The sequence below is a fragment of the Amblyomma americanum genome, chromosome 9, assembly GCF_052857255.1.
Source record: "Amblyomma americanum isolate KBUSLIRL-KWMA chromosome 9, ASM5285725v1, whole genome shotgun sequence".
Taxonomy (NCBI): domain Eukaryota; kingdom Metazoa; phylum Arthropoda; class Arachnida; order Ixodida; family Ixodidae; genus Amblyomma; species Amblyomma americanum.
Genome location: NC_135505.1, coordinates 4578314 through 4606155, shown reverse-complemented (window position 1 = coordinate 4606155; position 27842 = coordinate 4578314). Strand labels below are relative to the sequence as shown.

The 27842-nt window shown below is 48.7% G+C and overlaps 1 protein-coding gene across 1 annotated transcript in view; it reads right to left on the bottom strand.

Moving 5' to 3' along the window:
• The window catches only part of RyR (Ryanodine receptor), a 1185515-nt gene that overhangs the window by 161923 nt on the left and 995750 nt on the right, over positions 1-27842 (bottom strand). Inside the window, 3 exon segments of the mRNA XM_077638630.1 lie at positions 5811-5955; positions 6864-6922; positions 16259-16412. Of these exon segments, the coding sequence (XP_077494756.1) occupies positions 5811-5955; positions 6864-6922; positions 16259-16412 (358 nt within the window).

Here is a 27842-nt window from a genome sequence, read left to right as displayed (position 1 = left end):
GAGTTGGTGCACACACTGTTTGGGTAAGGTTAAACGTAAGGACCAGATCCAAGAAATATTTTGATGGACGAGATGACGCAGTCAAGTTAACCCAATCGATGTCTGGAAAATTGAAGTCGCCACAGAGTATGAAGTTGGCATGAGAGAATCTAGACTGCAAATCTTCAAGAACAGAGTGAAGGTCGCTTATGAAGAAAGGATCCGTGTCGGGGGCTCGGTAGCATGCAATTAGAATGTTGGTGCAAGAGGGAAAATTAAATTTGATGCAGAGTATTTCGCTATGGCAATTGATATCAACTGGGGTAGAAGAAAGGCTTGTTTTCACCAGAGCGAGAATGCCGCCTCCCCGACGACCAACTCTGTCTCGCCGGTAGGAGTGAAATGATTGATTGTCGTGCAAAAGTTCGATATCATCTATATCGGATGTTAGCAATGGAATTTAAATGGGACGAAAAGGCCAGCAAATCATCTTTCCGAATGAGGCAGAAGCAGTCATCTACATATCTAAGAAAGATTCTTGGCGGTGATGGGGATGTTTCAAGGGCACGGCGCTCAACAAATTCCATAGTCAGATTCGCGACAGTCACTGGGATAGAGGCGCCCATTGGTGTGCCCTGAAGTTGTCGGTAAAAAGAGCCTTGGAAGACGAAATAAGTGTTGTCCAGGCAGAACTGTAAGAGCCTGTGGAGATCTGGAATGTCAATGGGGGTCCTTTGTGGTAACAATTGTCAGCTTCAAGGGCAGCAGAACACACTTGTACGGCGAGGTCAACGGGAACGCATGTGAAAAGCGACTTGACGTCAAACGAAACCATGTACTCTTCATCGTCCGGTGATACGTCGCTTACCTTCTTGATGAAGTCAGTCGAGTTGCGTACGTGTGTTGAGACGAGACCGACAAGGGGCCTGAGGATCTTTCTGACGTGTTCAAATTCGTTCCTTCTTCCCACAAAGCACTTTACTTCAAACTGTTGTGCACGAATGGTTCCGCCCCCGCTCTTTACGGGCTTCCAAAGGTGCACAAACCTGGTATGCCGATGCGGCCCATCGTAGACTACAGTCGTTCTCCTCTTCACAGTTTATCCAGCTACCTTCACCGGATCCTCAGACCACTTGTCGGTCTCGTCTCAATACACGTACGCAACTCGACTGACTTCATCAAGAAGGTAAGCGACGTATCACCGGACGATGACGAGTACATGGTTTCGTTTGACGTCAAGTCGCTTTTCACATGCGTTCCCGTTGACCTCGCCGTACAAGCGTGTTCTGCTGCCCTTGAAGCTGACAATTGTTTACCACAAAGGACCCCCATCGACATTCCAGATCTCCGCAGGCTCTTACAGTTCTACCTGGACAACACTTATTTCGTCTTCCAAGGCTGTTTTTACCGACAACTTCAGGGCACACCAATGGGCGCCTCTATCTCAGTGACTGTCGCGAATCTGACTATGGAATTTGTTGAGCGCCGTGCCCTTGAAACATCCCCATCACCGCCAACAATCTTTCTTAGATATGTAGATGACTGCTTCTGCCTCATTCGGAAAGATGATTTGCTGGCCTTTTCGTCCCATTTAAATTACATTGAAGAAGCGATTGATTTCACCGTCGAAGAAGAAATTAATGGCGCGTTGCCCTTCCTGGACGTATTGGTAAAACGAAACAGTGGAAAGCTATCATTCAGCGTCTACAGGAAACCCACCCACACCGGAAGATACCTTAACTTCAAATCTGTGCACCCGGCTAATCAAAAGAAATCTGTTGCCACAACCTTGTTCAAACGCGCAGAACGCATATGCAGTTTTCCTGAAGATCGGGCAGTCGACTTTGGTACTGTACGGCAAGAACTCGCGCGAAACGAGTACCCAGCTGCTTTTGTGGCATCCGCTGAAAAGCTGTTATCTTGCCCGACACGTGAAACTCCCGTGTTGTCCCCTCTGAAACGTGCCGCTGTTCCCTACACACCTGGAATAAGCGAAGCCTTGGCGGTTATTCTGCGCACATTCCAAGTTCACGTTGTCCATGTCCCCACAAGGAAACTTCGGCATGCGCTGGTTAACGTCAAAGACGTTCTCCCCAAAGAAAAGTACCCTGGCGTTGTTTACAGCGTCCCCTGCTCTGATTGTGACAGCGTCTACATCGGCGAGACTGGTGATTTTAATAGACGCCTAAAAGAACATTGTAATGACGTTAAAAACAAAAAAGTGAAGTCTAATGCTATCGCCGAACACTCCGTATCAACTGGCCACGATATTGACTGGGGTAGGGCACACGTGCTGGTAACTGAAAAGAATCTGTACCGTCGCCTTCACCTCGAATCATTATTCATTCAAACGACTAATCGCACCCTCAATCGCAACACTGGAAATCTAACTCCTGTATACGCACGCTCCCTGCGCCCTCTTTTCAAACGTATTTAATCCTGATGCACTTTCTAATCCTTCTCATTGTGAACAAGGCTCCCGTAGGGGATCCGAAACGTAATTTTTTTTTTACTTTTGTTCGGCGTCCTCCTTTTAAGTTTTATTATGATTGTCCCCGCCCAGACGAGTTTTCGTCCAACTCTCGACTTCATGAAACTTGTGGAGTACGTCATGAAGACAAGAAAAATACGGCTATGCAGTGTCGACGGAGATAATCCGCCTGAAAGCCGCTGCGATCGGTCGTCACATGGGCATTCCGCTTGCAGATTAAATGAAGTAGGAGAGGGCTTCAGCGTTTTATGAACCGGAATTCGCTCTCCATTCAGCGCAGAATGACAATGTGCAAATCGCTGCCCAATGAATACGAGGACGAACTGTTCAAGTTCCACCGTTCCGTTACCATCGAATGGAGCACGGCTATGACCTCTCTCAGACAGAGAATGTGGATCACACGCCTGTCAGGTTTGATACACCAGAAGATAGCGCAGTCAATGTTAAAGGTGCAAAAAGCATCTCTGTACATACAATCGGTGCAGAACGGCGACAGTGCACCGTGATTGTGTGCATCACTGTCGATGGCAGAAAGCTGCCACCATATGTGGTTTTCAAGAAGAAGATGCTGCCAAAAGAAAAGTTTCCAGATGAAATTATCGTTTGTGTCCCCGAAAAATGTTTAATGTGCGATAAGCTCGTTTTGGACTGGGTAAAAACGGCGCGAGTGAACCGAATGGGTGGCCTGTTGCAATGGAGGGCTTTGCTCATCTTCGACAGTTTTCGAGGCCTTCTCACACAGCGTGCCAAGGCCCTGCTCGCCGAAACTCAAAAACAAATTTAGCTGTCAGTCCTGGAGGAATAATAAGCATCCTGCATCAGCTGGATATTTCTGCCAACTGGCCATTTAAAGCATAATTTCAGGGTTGTTGCTCTGAGTGGATGGCACCATACATTGACGAGATGACTCATACTAGACGGTTGAGAAGAGCTTCACTGCGACAAGTTTGTGTATGTTAAGCTGATCGTGTTCGGTGTCGTGCGACTTCATTGTGAAAAGCTTCAAGGTGACTGGAATATCAAACCAAATGAAAGGCACCGAAGATGACTACCTCTGGAAAGGTGCCCATGAGACGAGCTCTTCAAGTAGCTGCAAGAGAGAAAGCGACGAGAAATTTTCATGAATAAAGCATGTATGGTCATTTAGCAGTGTTTACGATATTAGTACAGTCGCAGTCACAGTGCGATGTTTCTGCGGAGAGATAAATGCCTGATTCGTGTAAAAGCCGCACCCCGTCAAAATCGTGGAAAGAGTGTAGCCCTTACACGAATATATACGGTAGTTTCTATGTGTGCTTTGTGCCTGCATACAATCTTTCAGAATGAAGGACAAGGTGCAAGGACACACAAAGCCAGAATATGGCAAAGGTTAGCCCTGCGGCTCCGTCCAATGGTAATTTCTGTGCTCTCGCCGTATTTGCTCGTATAATCCGCACGCCGAGCTTCGAACTCCACGGAAAAGAAAGGGCACGTCTATTCTCCCGGCAGCCGTAAGAAATCCGCTCCTTCAATTCTCACGACACTCGCCTCTCATTGGTTCTACATTGTCACGTGTTAACTGCCGGTAGAATAAGATTTTGTTATTCTCCCGGCAGCCGGCCGTCTGACGGCAAAAAATTGCGTTCCCAAAATTTTCACGCTGTGCATGATGACATGGTAATTGCCGGTAGAACAAGATTTTGTTACTGTCCCGGCAGCCATGAACATCTTTTCCCATTTTTACGGCATGGTTTCAGCGTTGGTGCAGAAGTCAACCCCGTCAGCGGAGCGCTTCGGGCTTTTCACCTCTCGGTCCAGCCATGCATGTTGCCTCACGTACTTTTCTCTTTCCGACCTAATTGCAAATAAACAGTATTATTATTAGCACTTTTACGCGTTGCGCGAAGTTTTCTTCTAGCCAACAACCTGAAGTACGCAGACGAGGCAAGATGTCGGGAGTCGTCACGTGACAATATATAGCCAATAGCGTTATTCGATTCAGAGCTGGTTCACGGCACCAGTCCTGAAAAAGTGTCACTGGTGGCAGCGCAGAGCAGAACTTGTTCTGTGGTGCAGGTGCAGCGCGTCAGCAGCGCCGCACATTATGTGCGACAATTTTCAATCGAGCGCGTGCAGGCAGCTCTTGTCGTCTGCTCTCCGTGGCGGTGTTCATTGGTGCAGTTCTCGCGTGTGTTTTTGTGTGCGGTCGCTTCCGTGCGTAACGAGACTTGCGTCGTCCATGGAGTTGGCCATGGTCGACGATGGGGACATTAAATAGTTATTTGTTATGGAATAGTTCTAGTCTTAATTACGACAGTGAATACCAGGAAACCAACTCCGAGCTGTCCTTAATTGCCGCAACTCACGTGTTTCGACCGATTTTGGCCGAATTCCGAAGCACTGTAAAAGCGTGGTTGCAATTCCTACTTCAATTTCGAATTCATGAGGCTCTTCAGACTATCTAGAGACTCGTTCGAAGAACTTTCGGCGCGCTTCAAGGCCTTCATATTTTCCGACGCCTATAGTGGGGCACCCACAAATTAGCATCGAGAGCCCGCCTCGCTCATTTAGCTCTTTATAAGCAATTTAAAAGCTACCTCGCTGCTTTGTGTGAGCCCCGGAATCCCCGTAGCCGCAGCAGCATTAATTTCCAGGCAGCGGCTAACTAGCAGCATCGGCCATCCACTGCGCATACAGCCGCATCACGTGTGCCTTGAACGGCTTTCCTGTAGCATGGGCGTCATGCCGCCAGGTATTTTAAGGAGGTCGGTGCCGGTCTCGGCGAGGCGAGCCTTCACCGCATCAGTGCAGTGGCCTCCGAAGGAATCCAGTACGAGCATCGAGCATCCAGTACGAACGAGCAGCAGCTCTGTCGCCTGTTTCTTCGGCAGTGGCTATAGTCTTTACCGTTCTCATTCGCTGTTAAACGCTGCCGCCGAGTCGCACTCATGACTCCAAAGCAAACCAGGCAGTCAGAGCAAACTGGGGTGTAGTACATGAAACAGCGCTTGACACTAGGCTCAACAACGCTGGCTGAAGAAAACGTGGCCAATGGCGTGGGGAAGAATAGACTATGGACGTGAATTTGGCTATGGCTTTCGTTGGCCCCTCGTCGGGTTGGCAAGCGTCGATGACGATGGGGATGGCTTACTACACGAGGAAGGCCACCGCGCATTGCCGTGAAGCCGATACCCCACGCCCCATTCCCCCCCCCCCCCCACCCCTAAAAAAAAAGAAAAAAATCCGCAGAAACGCGCACCCCTACTTTTTAAACACGTTTTCAAATTTTGGTGCCGGTTATACGCGAGTAAATACGGTAACTTAAGCAGTCATGCGAGTGTACTGGGGTCGCACCACTCACCACAATCTTCTGGCCGTACTCGCTGAGGTCGATTGCAGCGACCGGTGGCGTCTCCGCTGGCTTGGGCGGCTCGGCCGCAGCCATCTGGGGCGCCATCATCATGGCCACCATCTCTGGCGTGAGCGCCGCAGAGTGTTTCAGGTCCCTGCATGGCGAAAAACGTGTAGCACATATCGATTCTTACAAATGAGGTAATTTACCAGGACTTGTGCAATGACACTGATGTGTGGAATAGAAATCAGTGGTCATCCAAGTACACCTGGTGCCCCTGAAGTTTAGCTCCTCACTTTACCATCAAGCAATGACGTGCCTTTTCAGTTAACTGTCAAGGGACTGCACTGCCACAGCATAGCTGGTGTGCCAGACAATTAGTTGTTGTCACTTAATGAGCGACAACTCGGCCTTTGAAGACACAGGTTTTAAACCTCAGACAGGAAACGCTGAGTTTTGCGACTGCCGACTCGGATGCTCGACACTAAGGTGGCAGGTTTTTGAATCTAAGGAAGCAGCACATATCTTGTTCAGGTGTAAACATTCTGCAAAAACAAAGAAGGGCAGCTCCAGCACAACCAAACCTTGGTAGGTTTGCTATTACGCTTTTTAGCATAAGGCCAAGACAACAAAAACCAATCAGTTTGCTTCGAGTGCAGCGCTCAATCCGAAGGCTAGTGCCGAATCTTGGCACTTGTACCAGCTATACCTGTTCACCAGGAAGAAACTAGGCGCATCTTCGCCCATGTGAACCAAGATTTAGATGTGCATTATTATTCAGAACCACTTGAAAAATAAAAGCCCACGAAGTACATGAGATGTTAAATATGTGTGAACTAAACTAAATTCAAACCGCCCATATCCTTAAGAAAGACTAAAATATGGCAGAAGAAGATTTGCAGAATTATTTAGAATGTTCGTGGTTCTGTCCTTCCGACCAAAATAATCATTCACTGCTCGAGCTCGCACTGCCTCTAACAGTGAATTCCCCCAGGTGCTGCTGTGTGTGGGTAGTTATTACCGCTGTGCCAAGCATGACTAGATGTCAGAAACCATACTCACCCATCTGCATTCATCTGTACTGACTCCTTTGTCTTCACCTCACCATCCAAAAGGGTTGTCTGAAAAATCGAAAGAACCCACACATATTACTGCACCACTGGTGTCGTGCTGTTCACCTTACAAAGGTGCCCACGGTTATGAGATAGGAGAAACCCAGAATTGTATTGAATTTGACCCCTCAATCTGTTGCAGAACGCAATAATTACTCCCATAGGTGCCACATCGAGTATGTCGGATTGTTCTCCTAGTAGCTTAAAAATGAGATTCGCATTGTGCACTAACTGGCGGCTTGCATCAGCACATCGTCATCAGCCTGACTACACCCAATGCAGGGAAAATGCCTCTCCCATGTCTCTACAATTAACGCTCTCCTTTGCCAGCTGCGCCCACCCTATGCCTGCAAACTTCCTAATCTCATCCGCCCACCTAACCTTCTGCCGCCCCCTGCTACGCTAGCCTTCTCGTGGAAATCACTCAGCTACCCTTTAGGACCAGTGGTTATCTTGCCTTCGCAGCACTTGCCCTGCCCAAGCCAATTTCTTCCTCTTGATTTCGACTAGGGTGTCATTAACCAAATGAAATGAAATCAAATCAAATCTTTATTTTCTCTCTCAAGGAGAAAGAGCGGGTGGCGGGTAAAAGCCACATGATTGCGGCTTGATGAAGCCCGGCCCCCTCATGTACAATTTGGCAGCAGTTTGAAAAAAAAACACATTTAGCTTCAAAAAGTTAGAAACAGATTTCGTTAAATACACTTCAGCTTAAACAAAATGCCTATAAAAGAACCTTTCAACACCATTCAGAAAAAGAATCTGCAGCAGTACAGAACACTTCATGGCAGTCAAAAACACAGGATACAATAAAAATAAGCAACAAGTAACACATCAAGAACACCAAAAAGTACAAACACAAGCATACAAAATTTATCAGGCGTTAGCTGCAAGAAAATGTGCATAAACTGCTCGTTTGGACATCTTTTCCGGGCAGACATCGATGGCCGCAAGGTCATTTAAAAGAACAGCTGCGTGATAAGAAATGGACTGGCGACCATAATCTGTACGACAGAAAGGCACAACCCATGAGTCATTTCGCGTTTGTTTCCTCACCCACTCAGACCACTTCCGGTCTCTAATTATTACACCTATCATTTTTCTTTCCATGCCTCGCTGCGTTGTCCTTAACTTCAGCTGAACCCTTTTCGTTAGCCTCCACGTTTCTGCCCCGTAGGTGAGTACCGGTAAGATACAGCTGTTGTACACTTTTCTCTTAAGGGATATTGGTAAACTACTATTCATGATCTGAGAGAACCTGCCATATGCGCTCCACCTCATTCTTTTTATTTTTTACTTATTTCTCTATCATGATACGGATCGGCTGTCACTACCTGCTTTAGGTAGATGTATTCCTTTACCACTTACACATCTTGCTGGTAATTGTGAACTGCTGTTCTATTGCTATACTGTTGAACAGCACTTTGGATTTATGTATGTTAATTTTTAGACCCACCGTTCTGCTGTGTCTAACTCATTCATTATGATTTGTAGTTCATCTCCTGAGTGACTCAGCAAGGCAATGTCATCAGCGAATCGAAGATTAGTTAGGTAATCTCCGTTAACTCTTATCTCCAACTGTTCCCAATTCAGACCCCGAAACACCTCCTGCAAACAGGCGGTGAATAGTATTGGCGACATCGTGTCTCCTTGCCTGACGCCCTTCCTTATTGGAATTTTTTTCCTGACTTTATGGAGGACTATGTTAGCTGTGCAGCTGATATATATATACATATATATATACACATATATATATATATATATGTTTGTATATTCCTCTCTTGCCGGGTCCCTGTCTTGTGGCCAACACCGTGACAAATCTGGTGGAGGTGGGATCGATCTCATGTCCCATACCCTAACGGTTAGCCGCCGCTCCAGTCCTATACCCGTCAAGACGCCCGTCCACCGTGCTCGCCACCGGATTCGAGGCTTACCACCAGAGCCTGAACCATCGGGTATGTCTTCGGAGCAACTTGGCGCCGCCCCAATGCCTGGCCCAACCACTCCAATGCCTGGGGCGCCCACACCCTACTTCACGCTCCAGAACCCCCGCATCCCGAAGTCCTTCCACGGTGATATCTTTGAGGACGTGGAAGACTGGTTGCAGCACTACGAGCGAGTTGCCGCATTCAACCAGTAGGACAACGCCGCCCACCTGAGAAACGTCTACTTCAGTTTAGACGACGGCGCTCGGACCTGGTTTGAGAACCGTGAAGATCAATTGTCCTCTTGGAGTGAGTTCCGGCGTCGTCTCCTTGAAACTTACGGCAGCTCGGATCGTCGCGAACGGGCAGAACGCGCTTTGCAATCTCGCGTGCAGGTTCCAAATGAAAATGTTGCAGTGTATGTAGAGGAAATGACGCGCCTCTTCAGGCGCGCGGACCTTGCAATGCCCGATGACAAGAAGGTACGCAATCTCATGCGTGGTGTCAAGGAGCAACTTTTTTGCTGGCCTTGTCCGCAGCCCTCCGAAGACTGTCTCCAAATTTCTCACTGAGTCCTCCACGATTGAAAGGGTTCTTCAGCAAAGCGTCCGCGTACGATCGACCCGTGTCCGCCGCCTCAGTTTCCGGCGAGTTACCATTCCACGGCACCGACGCCTCCCCGCTACGCGATCTCATACGTTCGATTGTGCGCGACGAACTCCGCCAGCTGTACGGGGCCCCTCCCAGAGCCCCCTCCGGAGCCTCCAACTCGCGAGCGTCTTTCCTTAGACAAACCTGTGATACTGGATGGTCACCACGTTCGAGCGTTATTAGATACTGGTGCTGATTATTCGATTCTAAGCAGCCAGCTCACCACCATTCTCAAAAAGGTTCTCACGCCATAAGCTGGCACAAACGTTCGCACCGCGGGCGGTCATCTGATTTCACCTCTCGGCATGTGCACCGGCCGAGTTGAAATCCAGGGGTCCACATTTGTCGTCTGCTGTTTTGTTTTAATAACCGTTCGCGCGACCTCATCTTAGGTGTCGATTTTCTGCGTGAATAATGGGCGATTATTGACCTTCGCGATAACAAGGTCACGTTTTCAACTCAGAATGCTGTCGTCCTCAGCAATGCACCGCAACCAAGCCAGACGCTTCGAATTTCTACGGACAGTCATCCTGCCGCCTCGAACCAGCGCCTTAATTACGGTTGAGTGCGAATCATTTCAGGGCGGTGACGCCATCGCCGAAACCAACCTTTCGTTACTGCTTACGCAAGGCGTGTGCATGGCCCGCAGTGTGATCCATCTTAATTGTGGCCAGTCACAGGTACTTCCTACCAATTTTACGCACGAGCATCGGCATCTTTTTTTCGGCACTTCCGTAGCCTTTGTCGAACGCCTCTCCGATGTTTCCGAGTGCTTCTCCTCAGAACCAGTGCAGCCTCCTTTCTCCCTCGAGAGCCTCGATGTCAACTCCGAGCTGTAAACCAGCCAACGGGAACAGCGGTGTGCGCTATTGCTCGAATTCAGAGGGTGTTTCGCCTCCTCGTCGAAAGTGCGTCAAACTACCATAGCGAAGCACCACATCGTGACGTACGAGGACGTACACCCAATCCGTCAACACCCCTATCGCGTATCGTCTACAGAGCGCGAAGTCATTAAGTCCCAAGTTAAGGAGATGCTCGAAGATGACGTTATCCAGCCTTCCTACAGCCCAGGGTCCTCGCCGGTCGTCCAAGAAAGACGGCACTCAGCGTTTTTGCGTCGACTACCGGAAGCTGAACGCAGTCACGAAGAAGGACGTTTACCCACTGCCACGTATTAACGACTCTCTCAACCGCCTTCGGCGCGCTCGGTATTTTTCGTCCATCGACCTAAAAAGTGGCTACTGGCAAATTGAGGTCGATGAACGGGATCGTGAGAAAACGGCCTTTGTCACTCCAGATGGTCTTTATGAATTTAAGGTTCTATCTTTCGGTCTTTGTTCTGCGCCTGCCACCTTTCAGCGGATGATGGACACTGTCCTTGCCGGTCTTAGATGGCAGTGTTGCCTAGTCTATTTCAACGACGTAGTGGTTTTCGCAGACTCGTTTAGTCAACATCTTGAACGCCTGCGGACGATCCTCGAAGCCCTTCGTTCAGCTAACCTCACACTGAAGCCCCAGAAATGCCATTTCAGTTACCAAGAGCTGAAATTTCTGGGCCACGTAGTCAGCGCCGTCGACGTGAAGCCCAACCCCCAACAAGCTTGCAGCGGTTGCGGAATCTCCACTCACAAGTGACAAGAAAGCTGTTCGGCGTTTTCTAGGGCTCTGCAGGTACTACTGGTGTTTTATCGAACATTTCGCTGACCTCGCAGAACCGCTGACTCGCCTCACCCGCGACGCCACACCTGTTGTTTGGTCACGCGAGCAAGACGTGCTTTTCGCCGAGCTCCGCCTGCGTCTTCAAACGCCGCCCGTTCTTGGCCATTTTGATGAGCGGGGTGACACTGAAATACACACCGACGCCAGCAACATCGGCCTCAGCGTGGTTCTCGTGCATCGCCAGGATGGCGTTGAACGGGTCACCGCTTATGCAAGCCGCGCTCTGTCGCGTGCAGAGGTTAACTATTCCACGACAGAAAAAGAATGGCTCGCCATTACTTGGGCCGCTGCGAAATTTCGCCCCTATCTTTATGGCCGCCCTTTCAAAGTGGTCACTGATTATCACTCCTTGTGTTGGTTGGCCAACCTGCGTGACCCGTCTGGACGCCTGGCGCGATGGAGCCTTCGCCTGCAGGAGTTTGACATCACCATTGTCTATAAGTCCGGACATAAGCATGAAGACGCCGACACCCTCTCTCGTGCGTTTGTCGAACTCGCTACACCCGACCCGGACGATGACGTCAGTTTCCTTTGGGGTAATCGATTCTTCTGATTTGTAAACTCAGCAGCGCGCCGATCCAGTGTTACGACCCCTCATTGATTATCTGGAAGGTCCGTCGGCCACGTACCTAAAAGATTTTCTCTACACCTCTCGTCGTTTTCCCTGCTACGAGGCGTGCTCTTTAAAGGGAAGCTGAACACTTTTCGAAAAAAATGAGTTCTCTACGTCATTTAGTAGCTTTTAGTCGCAGAAACAGACTATCTCATTCAAGAAGCGGAAATAAACGCAAAAAGCTGTTTTTAGAAGTAAACGCGCCCCATCGCCTCAGGGCGCCGAGCGAACGCCGCTCTTGCCCGCGATTGATCGGGACCGTCGTGACGTCATCCACGGGGATCTCCGGCCGGCACCGACGGCTTTGCTGCGTAGCGCGTTGCTTCAGCGGGCTTTTAAGGACTACGTTTTAGAAATTATGGATAGTTCAAGCAGTGTTGAACTGTTTGGACTTTCACCATGCATGTTCGAGCCATCAGCAGCTTCAGAAAACGGCGGAACCAACGATCGACGCCGCGGAGTGCGCCGGCAGCGAAAGTCAATTCGCGGCATTTTCACGTGTTGGAAATCTCGACTGGATGGATGGGTGGATGACAGCTTTCATTTCCACCGGAAATGGAGACCCCTTACTACTCACCGCCCTCGGCACGCAGGCCTGGAGGGCGGAGCCGGAGCCTCCGTGACTAAAGGCTAACAAATAGATTTTGTCTCTTCGCGGCGTCAGCCGCCAGGCGGATTGGCTTGTTTCTGCCGAGCGGGTTCTTCGCTGCGCAGCAGGGCTTCCCAGCTTTCTCTGCTGTCAATATCTTCGTCGACTCCGGTGTCGACAGCGCATTCCCATAATCTTTGTTTCCGGGTAACTGTGGAACCGCCGGACTGTCGGAATTTGGACGAGCGCGCGCAAACCTATTCCGAAATTGTTGAGAACTACAGACTAAGCAGAAAACTGGTGCCACCACCTGATAAGAAGCTAAGCAAGCCGGAAATTTTGGAGCTCGCAGTGCTGCTCATCAAAACTAGTATGCTGCGAGATATAGTTGCTGCTGCTGTGTATCGAGATAACCAGCAGAATTACTTGTCGCAGATATATGCATACCGCTGCTCGACCACTTTGCCGTTCTGACTCAAGGACAAAGTTGTATGAATTCTGACGCCATTATCGATCGTCAGCCATGACCAAGCGCTCATGAATGAAAATCTTTGCTTTGCTCAGGTATACTAAGCTTATATAATCGGTTTTTTGTTCAGTTAGGTGCAGCTGCATGTGCTGCGCGCTGATGAAAGATTAAGAGAATTGTTTATACTGCCGTGAGGTGCAAGCAATCAGGAAAAAGCAAAAAGGCACACAGTGCGTAACGACCTCAAAAAAGTTCAAGGCTGTGTGCCTTAAAGACATTGCTGGAAGTGGCCTTAGCTCAGCGTGGATGTGAACCAGCTGGAAAAGGCAAAGAGTTTACAAACAGGTAAGAAAGTAATATAACGGAAAGACAAATATTGCAGCACATATTTTATGCAGGCAGTTTCGGCATGCTGCGTACCACCAGATTGTTTGGTTAATGTGGAAGAGGCTGGGGGAGAACAACCGACGGATTCTACCAAGCTGTGTGCTGAGCGCTGTTCGAAAGGAGTACCATACCAAAACTGGTTTATATGCAGGCTTCTTACACGGAACGCTGGAACGAGAGAAAGCAAACGGCACTGGCAGAAGGTTGCGTTGATGTGTCGTTCGCCAAAGCGCGCGCCGCAGCGGAGCAAGCGCAGCCGGACGGCCGGCCGACTCTCCGTGAATGGCGTCACTTCCGCAAGTTATCCGTCTCTGCCGTCCCCCCACCCGGCGCTTCCGGAAGCGACGAGGGCGTGCTAAGCGATTGCAGCTCTGTTTGCGGATAGAATCGGGAAAAAAATTACACACATGATTTTCAAGGTCCTTTCTTCCCAACCACAGCGTTTCATGCGATTTGAAAACCGTTTGAGCTTCCCTTTAAGAAGAACCTTGATTCCAGTTCGCGAGCGTACCTCCTCGTCGTGCCGACAACATTTCAAGAGGAAATACTTTCTGCGTGCCACGACGAACCAACCTCTGGCCATTTGGGATACTCTCGCACGCTTTCCGGAATACGCCAGCTGTTCTACTGGCCCAAACTTGCCACTGTTATTAAACGCTATGTGCGGAGCTATCGGCAATCTCAGCGCCGTGAGGCCCCTGCCGCCTAGCCTCCGAGGTTCCTGCAACCTATTGCACCGCCACGTGCCCCTTTCGATCGGGTCGGCATGGACCTTCTAGTCCCTTTCCCTTTGTCCTCGGGTGGCAACCGGTTCATCATCATTGCCACAGACTACCTCACTCGATACGCCGAGGCCCGAGCGTTACCTCGTGGCACAGCGTCCGAGGTTACGGATTTTTCATGAATCAGATCGTCCTTCGGCACGGCGCCCCGACTTGCGTCATTACCGACCGAGGGACCTCCTTTAATTCCCAGCTGATGGCCGAAATTTTTCAGCTAAACGGTACGACCCACCGTAAAACTACTGCTTACCACCCGCAGGCAAATGGGCTGACAGAGCGGCTTAATAAGACCATGGCGAAAATGCTGGCAATGTACGTCGATGTGCAACACAGGACATGGGACATGATCATACCGTACGTGACATTCGCCTATAACACAGCAGTTCATGAGACGACCCGTTTCACACCGTTCAGCCTCCTCTACGGCAGAGAGGTTCAGACGATGCTCGACGCAATGCTACCTTGCGCAACTGATGACCAGCTTTCTGCTGACGCTGAGGAGTTTGCCCACGAAGCCGAGCAGGCTCGTCAGCTAGCACGTGTTCACATCACATAGTAACAAGATAAAGACTCACACCGATACAACCTCCGGCACAGACAAGTCTTCTACAATCCCGGCGACCAGGTTTGGGTATGGATACCTGTTCGACGGCGAAGCTTGTGCGAAAAACTTCGTTGCCGTTATTTCGGTCCTTATAAAGTCTGCCGGACGCGGCACTTTCCCAGCAGAGAAGCCGTCGACTACCCTGTCCAGAGATTGTCCATGTTCTACGCATGAAGCCGTATTTTGCACGGTGACCCCCCAGATACTTCGAGCCTTTCTTGTGTGGTACAGTGTGCTTGTGTGTGTTTGTGTTTGCGCGCTCATCTGCGCGCGCTTTTTAAGAGCGGAGGAATGCCAGGTGGCGCTAAAGCAAAAAAGACGTTGACGCTGCTGGCGCGCGAATTGAAGGAAGTTGAAGTTCGCCGTTTCTCCCACCGAAGGGCAATCAGCCGAGCCCTCTCTTGCCGGGTCCCTCTCTTGTGGCCAACACCGTGACTATATATATATATATATTCCAGTATTTTCAAATCAGGCCCTTCTACACTGATTCCACAATTATTGTATGACTGCCGAGATTTCCACTCAAATGCTTTCTCGTAATCAATGAAGGCTATATATAGAGGGTTATATTCTGCACATTTCTCTATCACCTGATTGATATCTAAGCATTATCTATTGTGGAATACCCTTTACGAAAGCCTGCCTGATTATTTGGTTGAATAAAGTTCAAGGTTGCCCTGACTCTATTAGCGATTACCTTAGTAAGTACCTTGTATTGGTTTACGGATAATTTAAGGGGAGACGTGGGGCTTGGGATGATAGGAAATGCTGAAATTTAGATTTTTCAAAAATGGCACATTTCTGATACACTCTAATGTTCCTGCCTGAAAAGTTTCAAGGTCTAAATTCGACCTCCAACTGATAAAATATCTATGCATTTCGTGCCTACAAAGCCCGGAGATGACGATTTCGGAGCAAAACGCGGCAGAAATTTGCGCCCGTCGCTTCCCACGACTGCGGCCCTGATGGCCGTCATCTCGTGTTTGAAAAATCGGCCCCTTCTCCCACAACCTGCGACTGGTGACCCCGGCATCAGCAATATATGGGCAGCAAGTACTTGGTGCTCAGGGGCCACGGCTCGCATGTTGGTATGCAAGAAGTGCACTGGATTACAGGCAGCATTCAATACTGCAAGTGAACTGTGGTACAGGCTTTTTGGACAGGCTGCACCTTTCACTTCAACCCGGTGATCACGAATTCGTTTCCAGTGTGGACATGATGAGTTTGAATCAAGTGTTGTAAAAATTTTAAACTGCAATTTCCACGGGAGAAAATTCGTCTCTGCTGCTGACGAGAATCGATGTAATAAAAAAAGACAAAACTGATTAATATCTAGGTGCGGGCAAGTTGGAGAATTATCATAGAAAGTGGAAATGCGAAGCAACAATGAAGAAACAGAGACAAGGAAACACGCGACAAGCACTGAACTGAGCGCAAGCGCCGAGTTGTTATTTCAGCTCTTGTCCTGTGTTCTCGTGTCCCTCTTTCATCCTTGCTGTTTCGCGCTGCCGCTTTCCATGAACGTGCAACTGACTTTTATTAATAATGCAAAGCGGATGGAGTATTTAAATGCATGTGTCAGCAAATGCGCAAATAGGTCAACCACCTGTGCATCTGGAGCAAGACCGTCCGGCAGCTCGCCATCGGGCGAGCCCTTCTCGTGCGGTGAGCTCTTGCTGGTGTCCTCATCTGTCGTCTGGTCTGCATCGTCCAGGCTCGACTGGGGGCTCAGCGTTGACTTTGGCGGCTGCACGTGGTACCTGGCACATGGGAAGAAAAATAATACATTTGAGCAAGTTGGTAGTGTATCTTGGAAGGAACAGCGCAAAAAACAAACGACGTAGACACCGCAAGCGGTCTAGTGTTGCACTATGATGTCTACGTCCTTCGTCTTTTGCACTCCTTTTTTTCCATCAAGGGAAGAAGCTTATGCAAGAGCAGCTGGAAAATGTGCCAATGTTTCCACGTTGAGGAAAACGACAGCACAGGTAGGACAGCCACCAAACGTCTTGGAGAGCGACTATAGGCTAGCTGCAACACAAAATCAGCAGGGAAGAAAAGGCACCAGGCCATAGGGCCTGCTTTTCAGCAGTATGGTCAGGTACTTGTGGCATCTAAGGAGCTACAAGAGGTCTGTCTGAGAATGGGATCGCTGCTGAATTTCTGAGCTTGAGGCGTGTTGTAAATGCCCCGTGGTCATAAGTAGAACCTGTGGCCTCGACACTAGTGACAACAAATAACACTGCCACACATAATTGCGATTTTGAAATGACTTCGGACAACACTGGCACGACACAAAGATTGGTGCGCAAACATGTCACTAAAGAAGTCCCAAATACGCAGTTAAACCAGCAGCTTTGCTTTCACATCAACAAGCAGATATAAAATACTTTGTCCCAGCAGATCAGTTTTCTATTGTTAATACATTTCCCAGAATTGCTTTTTTTGCTTAGAAAGCAAAACTGAAAGGTCACTTACACAAGCCTCTTTTCATGATTCCAAGCAGTAAGCTCCCCAAAGCTCCCTGATTGCCTTATCTCTGGATTTCAGCAGAACTGTGTCGCTCGAAATCCAGAGATAAGACAATCAGAGAGCTGTGGGAAGCTTACTGCTTGGAATCGGGAAAAGGAGGGACGTTAGTGACCCTTCAGTTTTGATTTCCAAACAAAAAAAAAGCAATTCTTGGAAAAGAATAACAAAGGAAAACATCGGCGGGGACAAAGGATTTTATTGATGCTTGTTGATATGATTGCAAATTTGCTGCTTTAACTGCGTTTTTTGAGACTTCTGTATTGACATGTGAAGCTTATGTATGTGTGCACACCGCAATAAACTTGAGTTGACAGTTTGTGCACCAGTGTTTGTGTCGTCCCTGTGTTGTCCCAGGTCGGTTCAAAAGTGCAGTTATGTGTGACCATGTTGAATACACACTAGCCCAGTTTTAAACCCACCAAGTATAGTCACCGCCCTGATTTTCCCAGAAATCGCCAGCTAGTCACAGCATTGTATGCGGCAGCCTTTTATTCATATCATGCAATCACAGCGCTGGAAGACAGAGACACAGAGAAGACACACACATTCTTGCGCTGACTGTGTCCTCTCTGTGTCCTTCTCTGCCAGCGCTGCGATTCCATATGTTCGACAACTACCAACAAGTCCAGAAACAAACCGTACATAAGTTCATTTCTATTCATAGTGAATATAGTAAAAACACCACAGCAAGCCTGCCCTGTTCACTGAAATGTCATTCTCATTTCAGTGCACTATGTTTAGCAGTTCGTGCCGCCAGATGTGCCTGACTGCACGAACAAAACTGGCTGTCATTATCACCTCCAAAAGCAGTATATCTAAGCCCCTGTCAACATTAATAAGGCAAAAAATAAATATGCTTTTTATGTGTTAAATGGGCAGTGCAAAATAATTTTCAGTTAGCAAAACATTCGAAAGAAAAGGTCCACACATCTACTTATGCTTTTTGCTCGGCGTGACTACACCTCATCAGCGAGACTACACTTACTGCTGTGCAAAGGCCTCTCCCATGTCTTTCCAATTAACCAGGTTTTTTGCCAGCTGCACCCACACTATGCCTACAAACTTCTTAATCTCATCTGCCCACGTAACCTTCTGCCGCCCCCTGCTACGCTTGCCTTTTCTTGGAATCCACTCCGTTAGCCTTGAGGACCAGCGGCTATCTTTGTTTCGCATTACATGCCATTTACAGCCCATTTCTTCCACTTGATTTCGGCTAGGATGTCATTAACCCGCGTTTGTACCCACACCCACTCTGCCCGCTTCCGGTCTCTTAACGTTACACCTATCATTTTTCTTTCCACGGTTCGCTGCATTGTCCTTAACTTAACCTGAACCCTTTTCGTTAGCCTCCATGTTTCTGCCCTATAGGTGAGTACCGGTAAGATACAGCTGTTGTGCTATTTCCTCTTGAGGGATATTGGTAAACTGCCGCTCATGATCTGTGAAAACCTGATGCACTCCCTCGCATTCTTTTCTTTCTAGTTATTTCGATCTCACGATCTTGATCAGCTGTCACTACCTGCCCTAATGATTCCATTACCGCTTCCAGCTCCTCGCTGCCAATTGCGAACTGCTCTTCCCTTGCTATACTGTTCAAAATTACTTTGGTTTTCTGCATGTTAATTTTTACACCCACCGTTCTGCTCTGCCTGACTAACCCATTGATCAAGATTTGCAGTTCACCTCACGAGTGACTTATCAAGGCAATGTCATCAGCGAATCGTAGATTATTTGTTGTTAAATAGAATCAGTTGTTAAATGGATAAAAGAGTATCTTAATTTAAGAAGTCAAAATGTGATTACAAATGGAGAACAGTCAAATGGTGTATGTGTGTCTCCAGGTGTACCGCAAGGGTCCGTTTTTGGCCCACTGTTGTTTTTAATTTATATGAATGACATTTGTGATTGTATTTCCTCTTGTGTACGACTATTCGTGGACGATTGTGTGATGTACAGGCAAATGACTAATTTAAATGACTGTATCCAATTACAGGAAGACTTAAATAGGGTTGCCGTATGGTGCGATACATGGGACATGCAAATCAACCAGAACAAAACAGTACACATGTGCCTCACTAGAAAAAGCACAACTCATGGATATGCTTATAACATTAATGGAACAAATTTAAAATCATTGACGGAGCACAAATATCTAGGCGCCTACATAACAGCCAATCTCAAATGGAATCGACATATTGATTTTAATAAGAACAGAAAGTTGGGCTAGTTGGTGTGGATTCATACTTGACAGCGCAAAAAAAACGAGGACAAAAGCGAACGAGGAGACACAACACAAGCGCAGACTATCAACTGAACTTTTATTCACTGAAAGGAAGCTTTATAGGCGTGATAAAACACAAAAAACAACAAAAGGAACCGCCACAACCGATGTACAAAGCAATCAATGACATTCCATTCCTGCGTGATAAGGAACACCACAGCAACAGGAAAACCAAATTCAATCACATCAGGCCCACTCCCCGTACTGTCTACTTGCCCCCAAGAAACTGCGCAGAAAAGGAACTTCCTTATCCTGCAGGCTGACCGTCGGTGATGCGGCACACGCTTCACTCTCTTTCTTAATCAAGTAAGCTTCTATCAACTCCCGGCATACCCTATCTTTGTGCCTGAACAAGATACTTGTCCTGTCAAGGCGAGGAAAGCAATCTTTGCAATCCTGCAGTGCAAAGCGAGGTTGGAGGACACAGCACCTTTTAGAGATCTGCGGTGTTCCGCTAGACGCTCATTGATACATCGACCAGTCTGGCCGATGTAATTCTTACCACAGGAAAGTGGAACGCGATACACAACACATGTGTCGCAATCTGTGAGCCTCTTTCTGTGGGCTATCGTGCAATCATTCACTGCGCGGTTACCACCATGCTCAATCTTTTTGCGCATAGCACTGCACACACCACCGAGTTTGTTCTTCGCGGTGAAAACAACTTTCGCCCCGTACCTCGCCCCCACTTTTCTTAGGCGATGTGAAATGCCGTGCACGTAGGGGATTCCTACCAATTGTTTTTCCGCAACGTTCTCTTTCGCGATGACCGGGGGCCTGCCTGACCTGGCTAAGATCCTTTCAGTGACCCTACCCAGAGTCTGATCAGGAAAACCTGCTTCCTTTAACCTGCGCGTTTGTCCCAGGAAGCTTGTTCCAACCTTGTGGGAGCAGGATTTTGAGAGAGAAGCTTTTATGCAAGAAGTAGCAATGCCGGCCTTTACCAATTTTGAATGACCAGAACTGTGATTGAGGAGGGGCTTTTCCGTTCGTGGGTGATACTCCCAGCACACACCACTCGCGTGGCAATCAATCCTCAGGTCTAGGAACTGGATGAAGCCTGACTGTGGCAATTCAAATGTGAACTTCAGACCGTCGCCCCTTTCCTTGAATATCTTGACGACGTCCGGGATAACCCTGGGGGAGATATCCTTTAAGAAAATCAAAAAATCATCCACGTACCGGAAGACTCTCACTGCAAAATCAGCAAGATCCTCCGCTAGTTTTACGTCCATCCTGCTTAGGAAAATGTCGCTCAAGACAGGTGCGACACGGGATCCAATGCAGACGCCGGACCTCTGGACGTACACTTTTTCGCCCCACCCAACGAAGGTTGAGTCGAGGTAAAACGATAGGAGCTCTAGGAAGCTTTCCACTGAAACACCACAATCCGCCACAAACACAGCCTCGATTGCGACACAGATTGCGACACATGTGTTGTGTATCGCGTTCCACTTTCCTGTGGTAAGAATTACATCGGCCAGACTGGTCGATGTATCAATGAGCGTCTAGCGGAACACCGCAGATCTCTAAAAGGTGCTGTGTCCTCCAACCTCGCTTTGCACTGCAGGGATTGCAAAGATTGCTTTCCTCGCCTTGACAGGACAAGTATCTTGTTCAGGCACAAAGATAGGGTATGCCGGGAGTTGATAGAAGCTTACTTGATTAAGAAAGAGAGTGAAGCGTGTGCCGCATCACCGTCGGTCAGCCTGCAGGATAAGGAAGTTCCTTTTCTGCGCAGTTTCTTGGGGGCAAGTAGACAGTACGGGGAGTTGGCCTGATGTGATTGAATTTGGTTTTCCTGTTGCTGTGGTGTTCCTTATCACGCAGGAATGGAATGTCATTGATTGCTTTGTACATCGGTTGTGGCGGTTCCTTTTGTTGTTTTTTGTGTTTTATCACGCCTATAAAGCTTCCTTTCAGTGAATAAAAGTTCAGTTGATAGTCTGCGCTTGTGTTGTGTCTCCTCGTTCGCTTTTGTCCTCGTTTTTTTGCGCTGTCAAGTATGAATATTGATTTTACTGCAGTTAAAGCCTGCAGAGTTTTAGGGTTCATCCGCAGAAGCACGAAACGGTTCCCTGCTGAAACAAAAGCACTGTTATACAAGACGACCGTCCGGTCTGTACTTGAGTGAGTAATATTCGTAAATTAGAAAGAGTACAGAACATGACATTCGTTTTTTCTTCAACATCTAATCAAAGAACCTCAATGTAACAACTTCAGAAGACAGTCATGGCTGGGACACGCTTGAAAATCGAAGAAAAATTCTTCGTCTGAAATTCTTTCACAATATGTTTCATTCCTCAAACAGGTATAGAACCCGCTCGGTACATGCTGAGTGCCAACTACATTTCGTCGCGTACAGATGACAGGAACAAGGTGAAAGAAATATACTCTAGAACACACATCTTCAAAATGTCATTTTTTCCCCGACGTATCAGGGAATGGAATCGACTTGATAGTGCTGTTGCAACTGTTGTATCAAATAACTGTTTTGTTTCTATGCTGAATTGATTTCGTTGTGCATATTTCTGATTGTTGATGCAATTCCTGCATTTATGCTCTTACCTTTTATTTTCCTTTCCTCCTCCCCCCCAGTATAATTCCCTACAGGCACTGTTGGTACACTGATAAAAAATACTCTCCATTAACTCTTATCCTTAATTGTTCCCAGTTCAAGCCTCAGAATACCTCCTACAAACAGGTGGTGAACAGCATTGGCGAGAGCGTGTCTCCCTGCCTGACGCCCTTCCCTAGTGCAATTATATTGCTCACTTTATGGTAGCTGTACAGCTGCTATAAACATCTTCCAGTGTTTTCGCATAAGTTTCTTCTACACGTTGATTACGCAATGCCTGCATGACTGCCGATGTTTCCATTGAGTGAAATGCCTTCGCCTATATTCTGCTCATTTCTGTATCACCTTATTGATAGTGTGAATATTGTTACGGTGTGGGTCGGCACAAGAAGAAAGCGAAACCCTGCTCTCCGGCCAACCGCCGACCACGGTCTTCCTGTCGCTCGTTCTCGCCAGCACGTGCTTGCACCCGTGCTCTGTCCTCGTGCCTCTCCTGCGGTGCCGCGGCCTCTTCCTCTTTTTCCATTACATCTTTTAACCGGGAGGGGAGGGGGGTGGGATGGTCCCGAAACGCGCCAAATGGGCCCGGAAATGCTCAGACACAAAAGCAGACTACACAGGAAATGGCAGAACAAAAATCCTAGTCCGGTGAGGCCGTCCGATGGTCATGAAGTCCCGAAGCGATGCAGTCCCATGTAAGGCGGATCTCAACCAAGAGCGACCGGTGCCGCATCCTACTGCGGGCGCTCGTCAAGGCGTTGGCGAAGTGCGAGGGGAAGGTTTTGTGCAGTGGCAAGTGGGCAAGTGCTCTAGAGGCACGATGTCGCTGCAGGTGAGGGGTGCGCCCCGCAAGCGGGCTGTGTATGTCGGGTGCTGGACATCGCAGTGGCTGTTGCCTCCATCGTGATTCTGCTGGCCACCACCCTCCGGGTAGCAGACCTCGTGCTAGTGCAGGCACACGTCATTGATGTCGGGAGCGCAGGAACGGCCCGCAACGCGTGCATATTGCGCGATCCTCGTTATGGTGCGGTAAGCTGTGAGGTAGGCATATAGCCAGGAGTCGGCATCGGCGGGCTGCCGACGGCATTGCAGCCATACCTGTCGGTATGGCTCGACGTAAATAAACTAGCCCTAAACACGAACAAAACAAAATATATTGCATTTCGACCAAAAAATAAATGTATGTCAGACATTCTTCTGCGCTTCGGCAATGAACAGATCGAACGCGTTGCATCACATAAATTTCTAGGTGTAATCTTTCAGGAACACCTAAACTGGTCTGCACATGTCGCAAAACTTCGTACAGATATCTCAAGAACGATTGGGCTCACCTATAAACTAAAGGATTTGCTACCACCATGGTTAAAAAAGCAATTGTATTATGCTCTAATACACTCCCGTCTGCACTACTGTCTTCTTGTATGGGGTACGACCACAAAAACAAATTTAGAAAACCTACATGTACTACAAAAACATTTTCTGCACCAAATAGAAAATGTCCCACGCCGAACTCATACAGCACCGTTATTCCAAAAACACCGAATCCTGACTATCACAAACATCCTATGTAAAAAACTAGCAGTAGCTATATACACTCAAATCAAACAGAATGCATCATCGTTCACAGAGAAATATCCTCATAAAGAACACATGTACAATCTCCGGCATACCATTTATAACAGAGACAGGATTCGTACAAACTACGGAACACAAAAGTTAACATATCAGATTCCTGACTTCTTGAATAAGCACGCCATGGTTATGAATATTATTACTGACAGTTCTTCAGCTCTAGCCTTTAACAGAAACATTAACACATGTTTTTTAAGCACACAATTTTGACTATTTCCTTTTTCTTTTTTTTTCTGGGTTCCAAGTAGACACCACATGGTTTTTGTTGTGAATGTTTTATTGTTCCCGCTTGTTTATTTTCTCTGCCTATTACTGCATGCGATTTATATTGGCTGTTTGTTTCCTCGCAGTATGACTTAGCCCTGCATGCTATGCTGTATTAATGTGTTCCTTTTATGTTGATCGAAACTTTGTTCAACGATGTGACTGTACCTGCTGTTGAGTGATGTGTTTGGGAAGGGGGGAAGGGGGCCGACACTGAGTCAGGCATTAATTTGCCTTTATGTCTGCCTCCTAGGCACCTATTACTGCTGCCTGAATAAAATGACTTTGACTTTGACTTTGACGAGTGGGGCCTGGTAGCCGAGTCAGGATTATTGCAGGCGCCAGAGACGTAGGGCTTCATGTGCGCAACATGCGTCCACACCACGTGGACGATGCTCGGGAACATCTTCGTGACGGTATGTCACGCGACCGAGCCGGGCAACGACAAGATAAGTGCCGAGGAGCAAAAGCTTCGCGGCGCGGCCAGTAGCGTGGATGGTGTGGCGAACGAGGATCAAGTAGCCGGGTCGGAAGGAGGGAGGTGGTTGAGCAGCCTTACTCACCGCTTGCGCACGGGCATGAGCCGTGAAAATGTTGCGCTGGGCATCGAGGCGGGCGCTACGAAGCCGTTGGGCGGAGTCTGGTGGGGATGCAGTAGGGTGGGATAGCAGCAACTGTGCGTCGAGGGGGATGGAGGGCGTTCTACCATATACGACGGAGAACGGCGTCACATGCGTAGTTTCCTGCGCCGCAGTGGTGAGGGAGAAAGTGGAAGAAAGAACAAAACGGTCCCAGTTCATGTGGGACGGATTGACGTAGGGCGCGAGTATATCCGTGAGGGTACGGTTGACGCGCTCCACGAGGCCATTGCATTTTGTACGTTTGACGGACGATGTGGAATGCGCAATGCCGAAAGAGTGGAGGGCTCGCTCAAACTCATGCGACATGAAGCAGCTGGCATGCCAGTGATGAGGCAACGGGGCACATCGTGCCGGAGCACGAGATGCCATTCTACGAACAAGACGGGCCCCGCCGCGGTGGCTCAGTGGTTAGGGCGCTCAACTACTGATCCGGAGTTCCCGGGTTCGAACCCGACCGCGGCGGCTGCGTTTTTATGGAGGAAAAACGCTAAGGCGCCCGTGTGCTGTGCGATGTCAGTGCACGTTAAAGATCCCCAGGTGGTCGAAATTATTCCGGAGCCCTCCACTACGGACCTATTTGTTCCTCTCTTCTTTCACTCCCTCCTTTATCCCTTCCCTTACGGCGCGGTTCAGGTGTCCAACGATATATGAGACAGATACTGCGCCATTTCCTTTCCACCAAAAACCAATTAACAAGACGGCATGAGTGGACGACGTATCAGGGACGGGCAGTGCTTCGACCCATTTGGAGAAGTAGTCGATAGCTACCAGCAGATGCCAGTTGCCAGCGTGCATCTTTGGAAACGGGCGAAAATGGTCAAGTCCAACCAGCTCGAAAAGTGAACACTGTGGCGAAAAAGACTGCAGCAGTGGCTTGAAAACTCGTGTAGGCGGCTTCCTGTACTGGCACGTATGGCAGGATGCCACGTGTTGCTCGATATCCCTGAACATGCTAGGTCACCAAAAGCGCTCCGACACTCGCGCTTTGGTCTTGCGGCGGCCAAGGTGACCCGCCGTGGGAGCGTCGTGCAAGCCGCGCAAGACCTGCGATCGCGGCGTTTCCGGCACCACTGGCAACCACACAGGAGATCGACCACGGAGCCGCTTCACATGACATAAAAGAGCATTCTCCACCCTATAGATCCGGCGCAATTTGCGTTGGCATGGGCCGGCAGTGGTGCTGAGGAAGCGAATTATGGGAGCAATGTCGGAATCTTGCGTTTGCACAGTCCTCAGGTCCGTCAACGCTGTCACAGAACAAGGAAGTCGGCATCTTGATGGGCAGAGCCGCGCTGATGCATTATCGTAAAATTTTGCTCTTGAAGTTGGAGGGTGCGGCATGCAATCCTTGCTTTCAAATGATTGGCGGACTGCAGCCAAGTGAGAGCGCTATTGACCGGGACGATGGTAAAGTGTTGGCCGTAGAGGTAGGGAAAGAACATCTCGATAGCTCAGGCGACGGCGAGGGACTCGAGTGCCGAAGAATGCCGGCGGCGCTCAACGTCCGAGAGCTGGCGGCTGGCATAAGCAACAGCGTCAACTGACGGGTTAGTTGGTTTTCCATGTTGTTTTACCAGCGCAAGAAAACGCGGACGAAGAAACACGGATAAATACAAACGGGCGCTGAATGGCTGCGAGAGGTGGTTGGTTCGAAAGCCACCGGTAAAAATGGGTACAAGCCACCCTCGGACTGGCGCCCGACTTGTTCAGGGGTGTGTGCTTGGAGGAGGCTCCGCCAACCCCGCTGCGCCCCTTCGGGGGCAAACCCAGTTTCGAACAACTCAGCCTGCAAAAGGTGGTTCGTGTTTCACCCTCAAGTGAAGAGTTCGACTCAAGGCTCGTACGCTCTAACCAGCGTCATGCTCAACACTAAGGTCCTACGTCAGAAGCGATTCAGAGTATCACTGCGGTCCTGGGCAAGTCCGGTTTTTCCGGCTGTCCGAACTTGTGATAAAAAAGAGGGGCCACAAATGGGCTTCTACCAGACGAGGCGTATTCAACGTTGCTGACGGCGGAACTTATCGCTACTCCGTCAGAGCAACTCTGTTCAAGACTCTTTTCCAAAGCATCTCACCCAGAAGAGCCTACTACCAGGCAGGAGGAGATCTTGTACCCATTTAAAACTGGTGGGTACCCGACGGCACTGGGGATCGAACCCAGCACCTCCCGAATTCGAGGTGGATGCTCTACCATAAGACCACGCTTCGGTCAACGAACGGCTAATAGAACATAGAAGGGATTTATCTCGAGCTTCACTCAGGTACTTTCCACAACGCTGTAGGGAATGTTAGCACAACCAACGAGGCGCTGATGAAAAATGCGCTACCGTGTTTGAAAAAAAAAGATTCTAAAGAAATGCCACTCGCGAAATTATAGAAAGAGCCAAGATTTTAAATCTCAACAGTGAATGTGTTAGTACGCCCTCTGTTTTATTTTCACGGAAGGAGATTATTTTCCTGTCTGTTTTTAATTTATTTTACCTTCATTTACCCACCGTTCATAGTAGCCACTCCATGCCATGCCTGACTCGCGAAGTAATGGGCACGGTGGCACTGCTAGCATGCGGCACGCTGACAACCCGCTTGTTCTCATCGTGCAGCTGTCCTTTGGCCTGCTGCTTCATGCCGGCGACAGAGACACTGCGCAAACCGGGCTGACCAGAACTGCGCAGGGGCTCAACGCCACTCAATGCCACGTGCTGGTTCCGCTTCCGTATACATCGTGGGAATTGCACCGTCAACACCGGAAGGAAGCATGCGCGGAGCTCTTGGCACGTGGTCTGCATTCAGCGCCACTGCTCTCCACCGCTATAAAGAGCCTGTCTTGGATGAACTCGGTAACTGGGCGCGGAGGCACTGCTAGCATGCTGCACGCTGACAACCCGCTTGTTCTCATCGTGAAGGTGAGAAAACATTTCGGATATTGTGTCCGCTCATGTGACCCTTTTCTGGTAATGCTGCCGTGCACACCGTTTTGTGTCCTGGTTCTTGATATCGCCTTGGCATTGAGAAAATTGCTGCTATTAGGTGGTGATATTGAAACTAACTCGGGTCCCGATCTACCCCAAATTTTAAAACAGCTGACGGATATTGCAGTCGACATCAAAGATATCAAAGAAAAAACACTTGGTAGAAATACAGAACAGGCTTGGCCTCCTTACAGTCCTAGATAGCTGAGTTGGATCCTGTCAACAAGACATAGCCTGCATGAACCAAGTCACAGACACAGTTCAACACAATATTGACGACCTAGAAAACCGCAG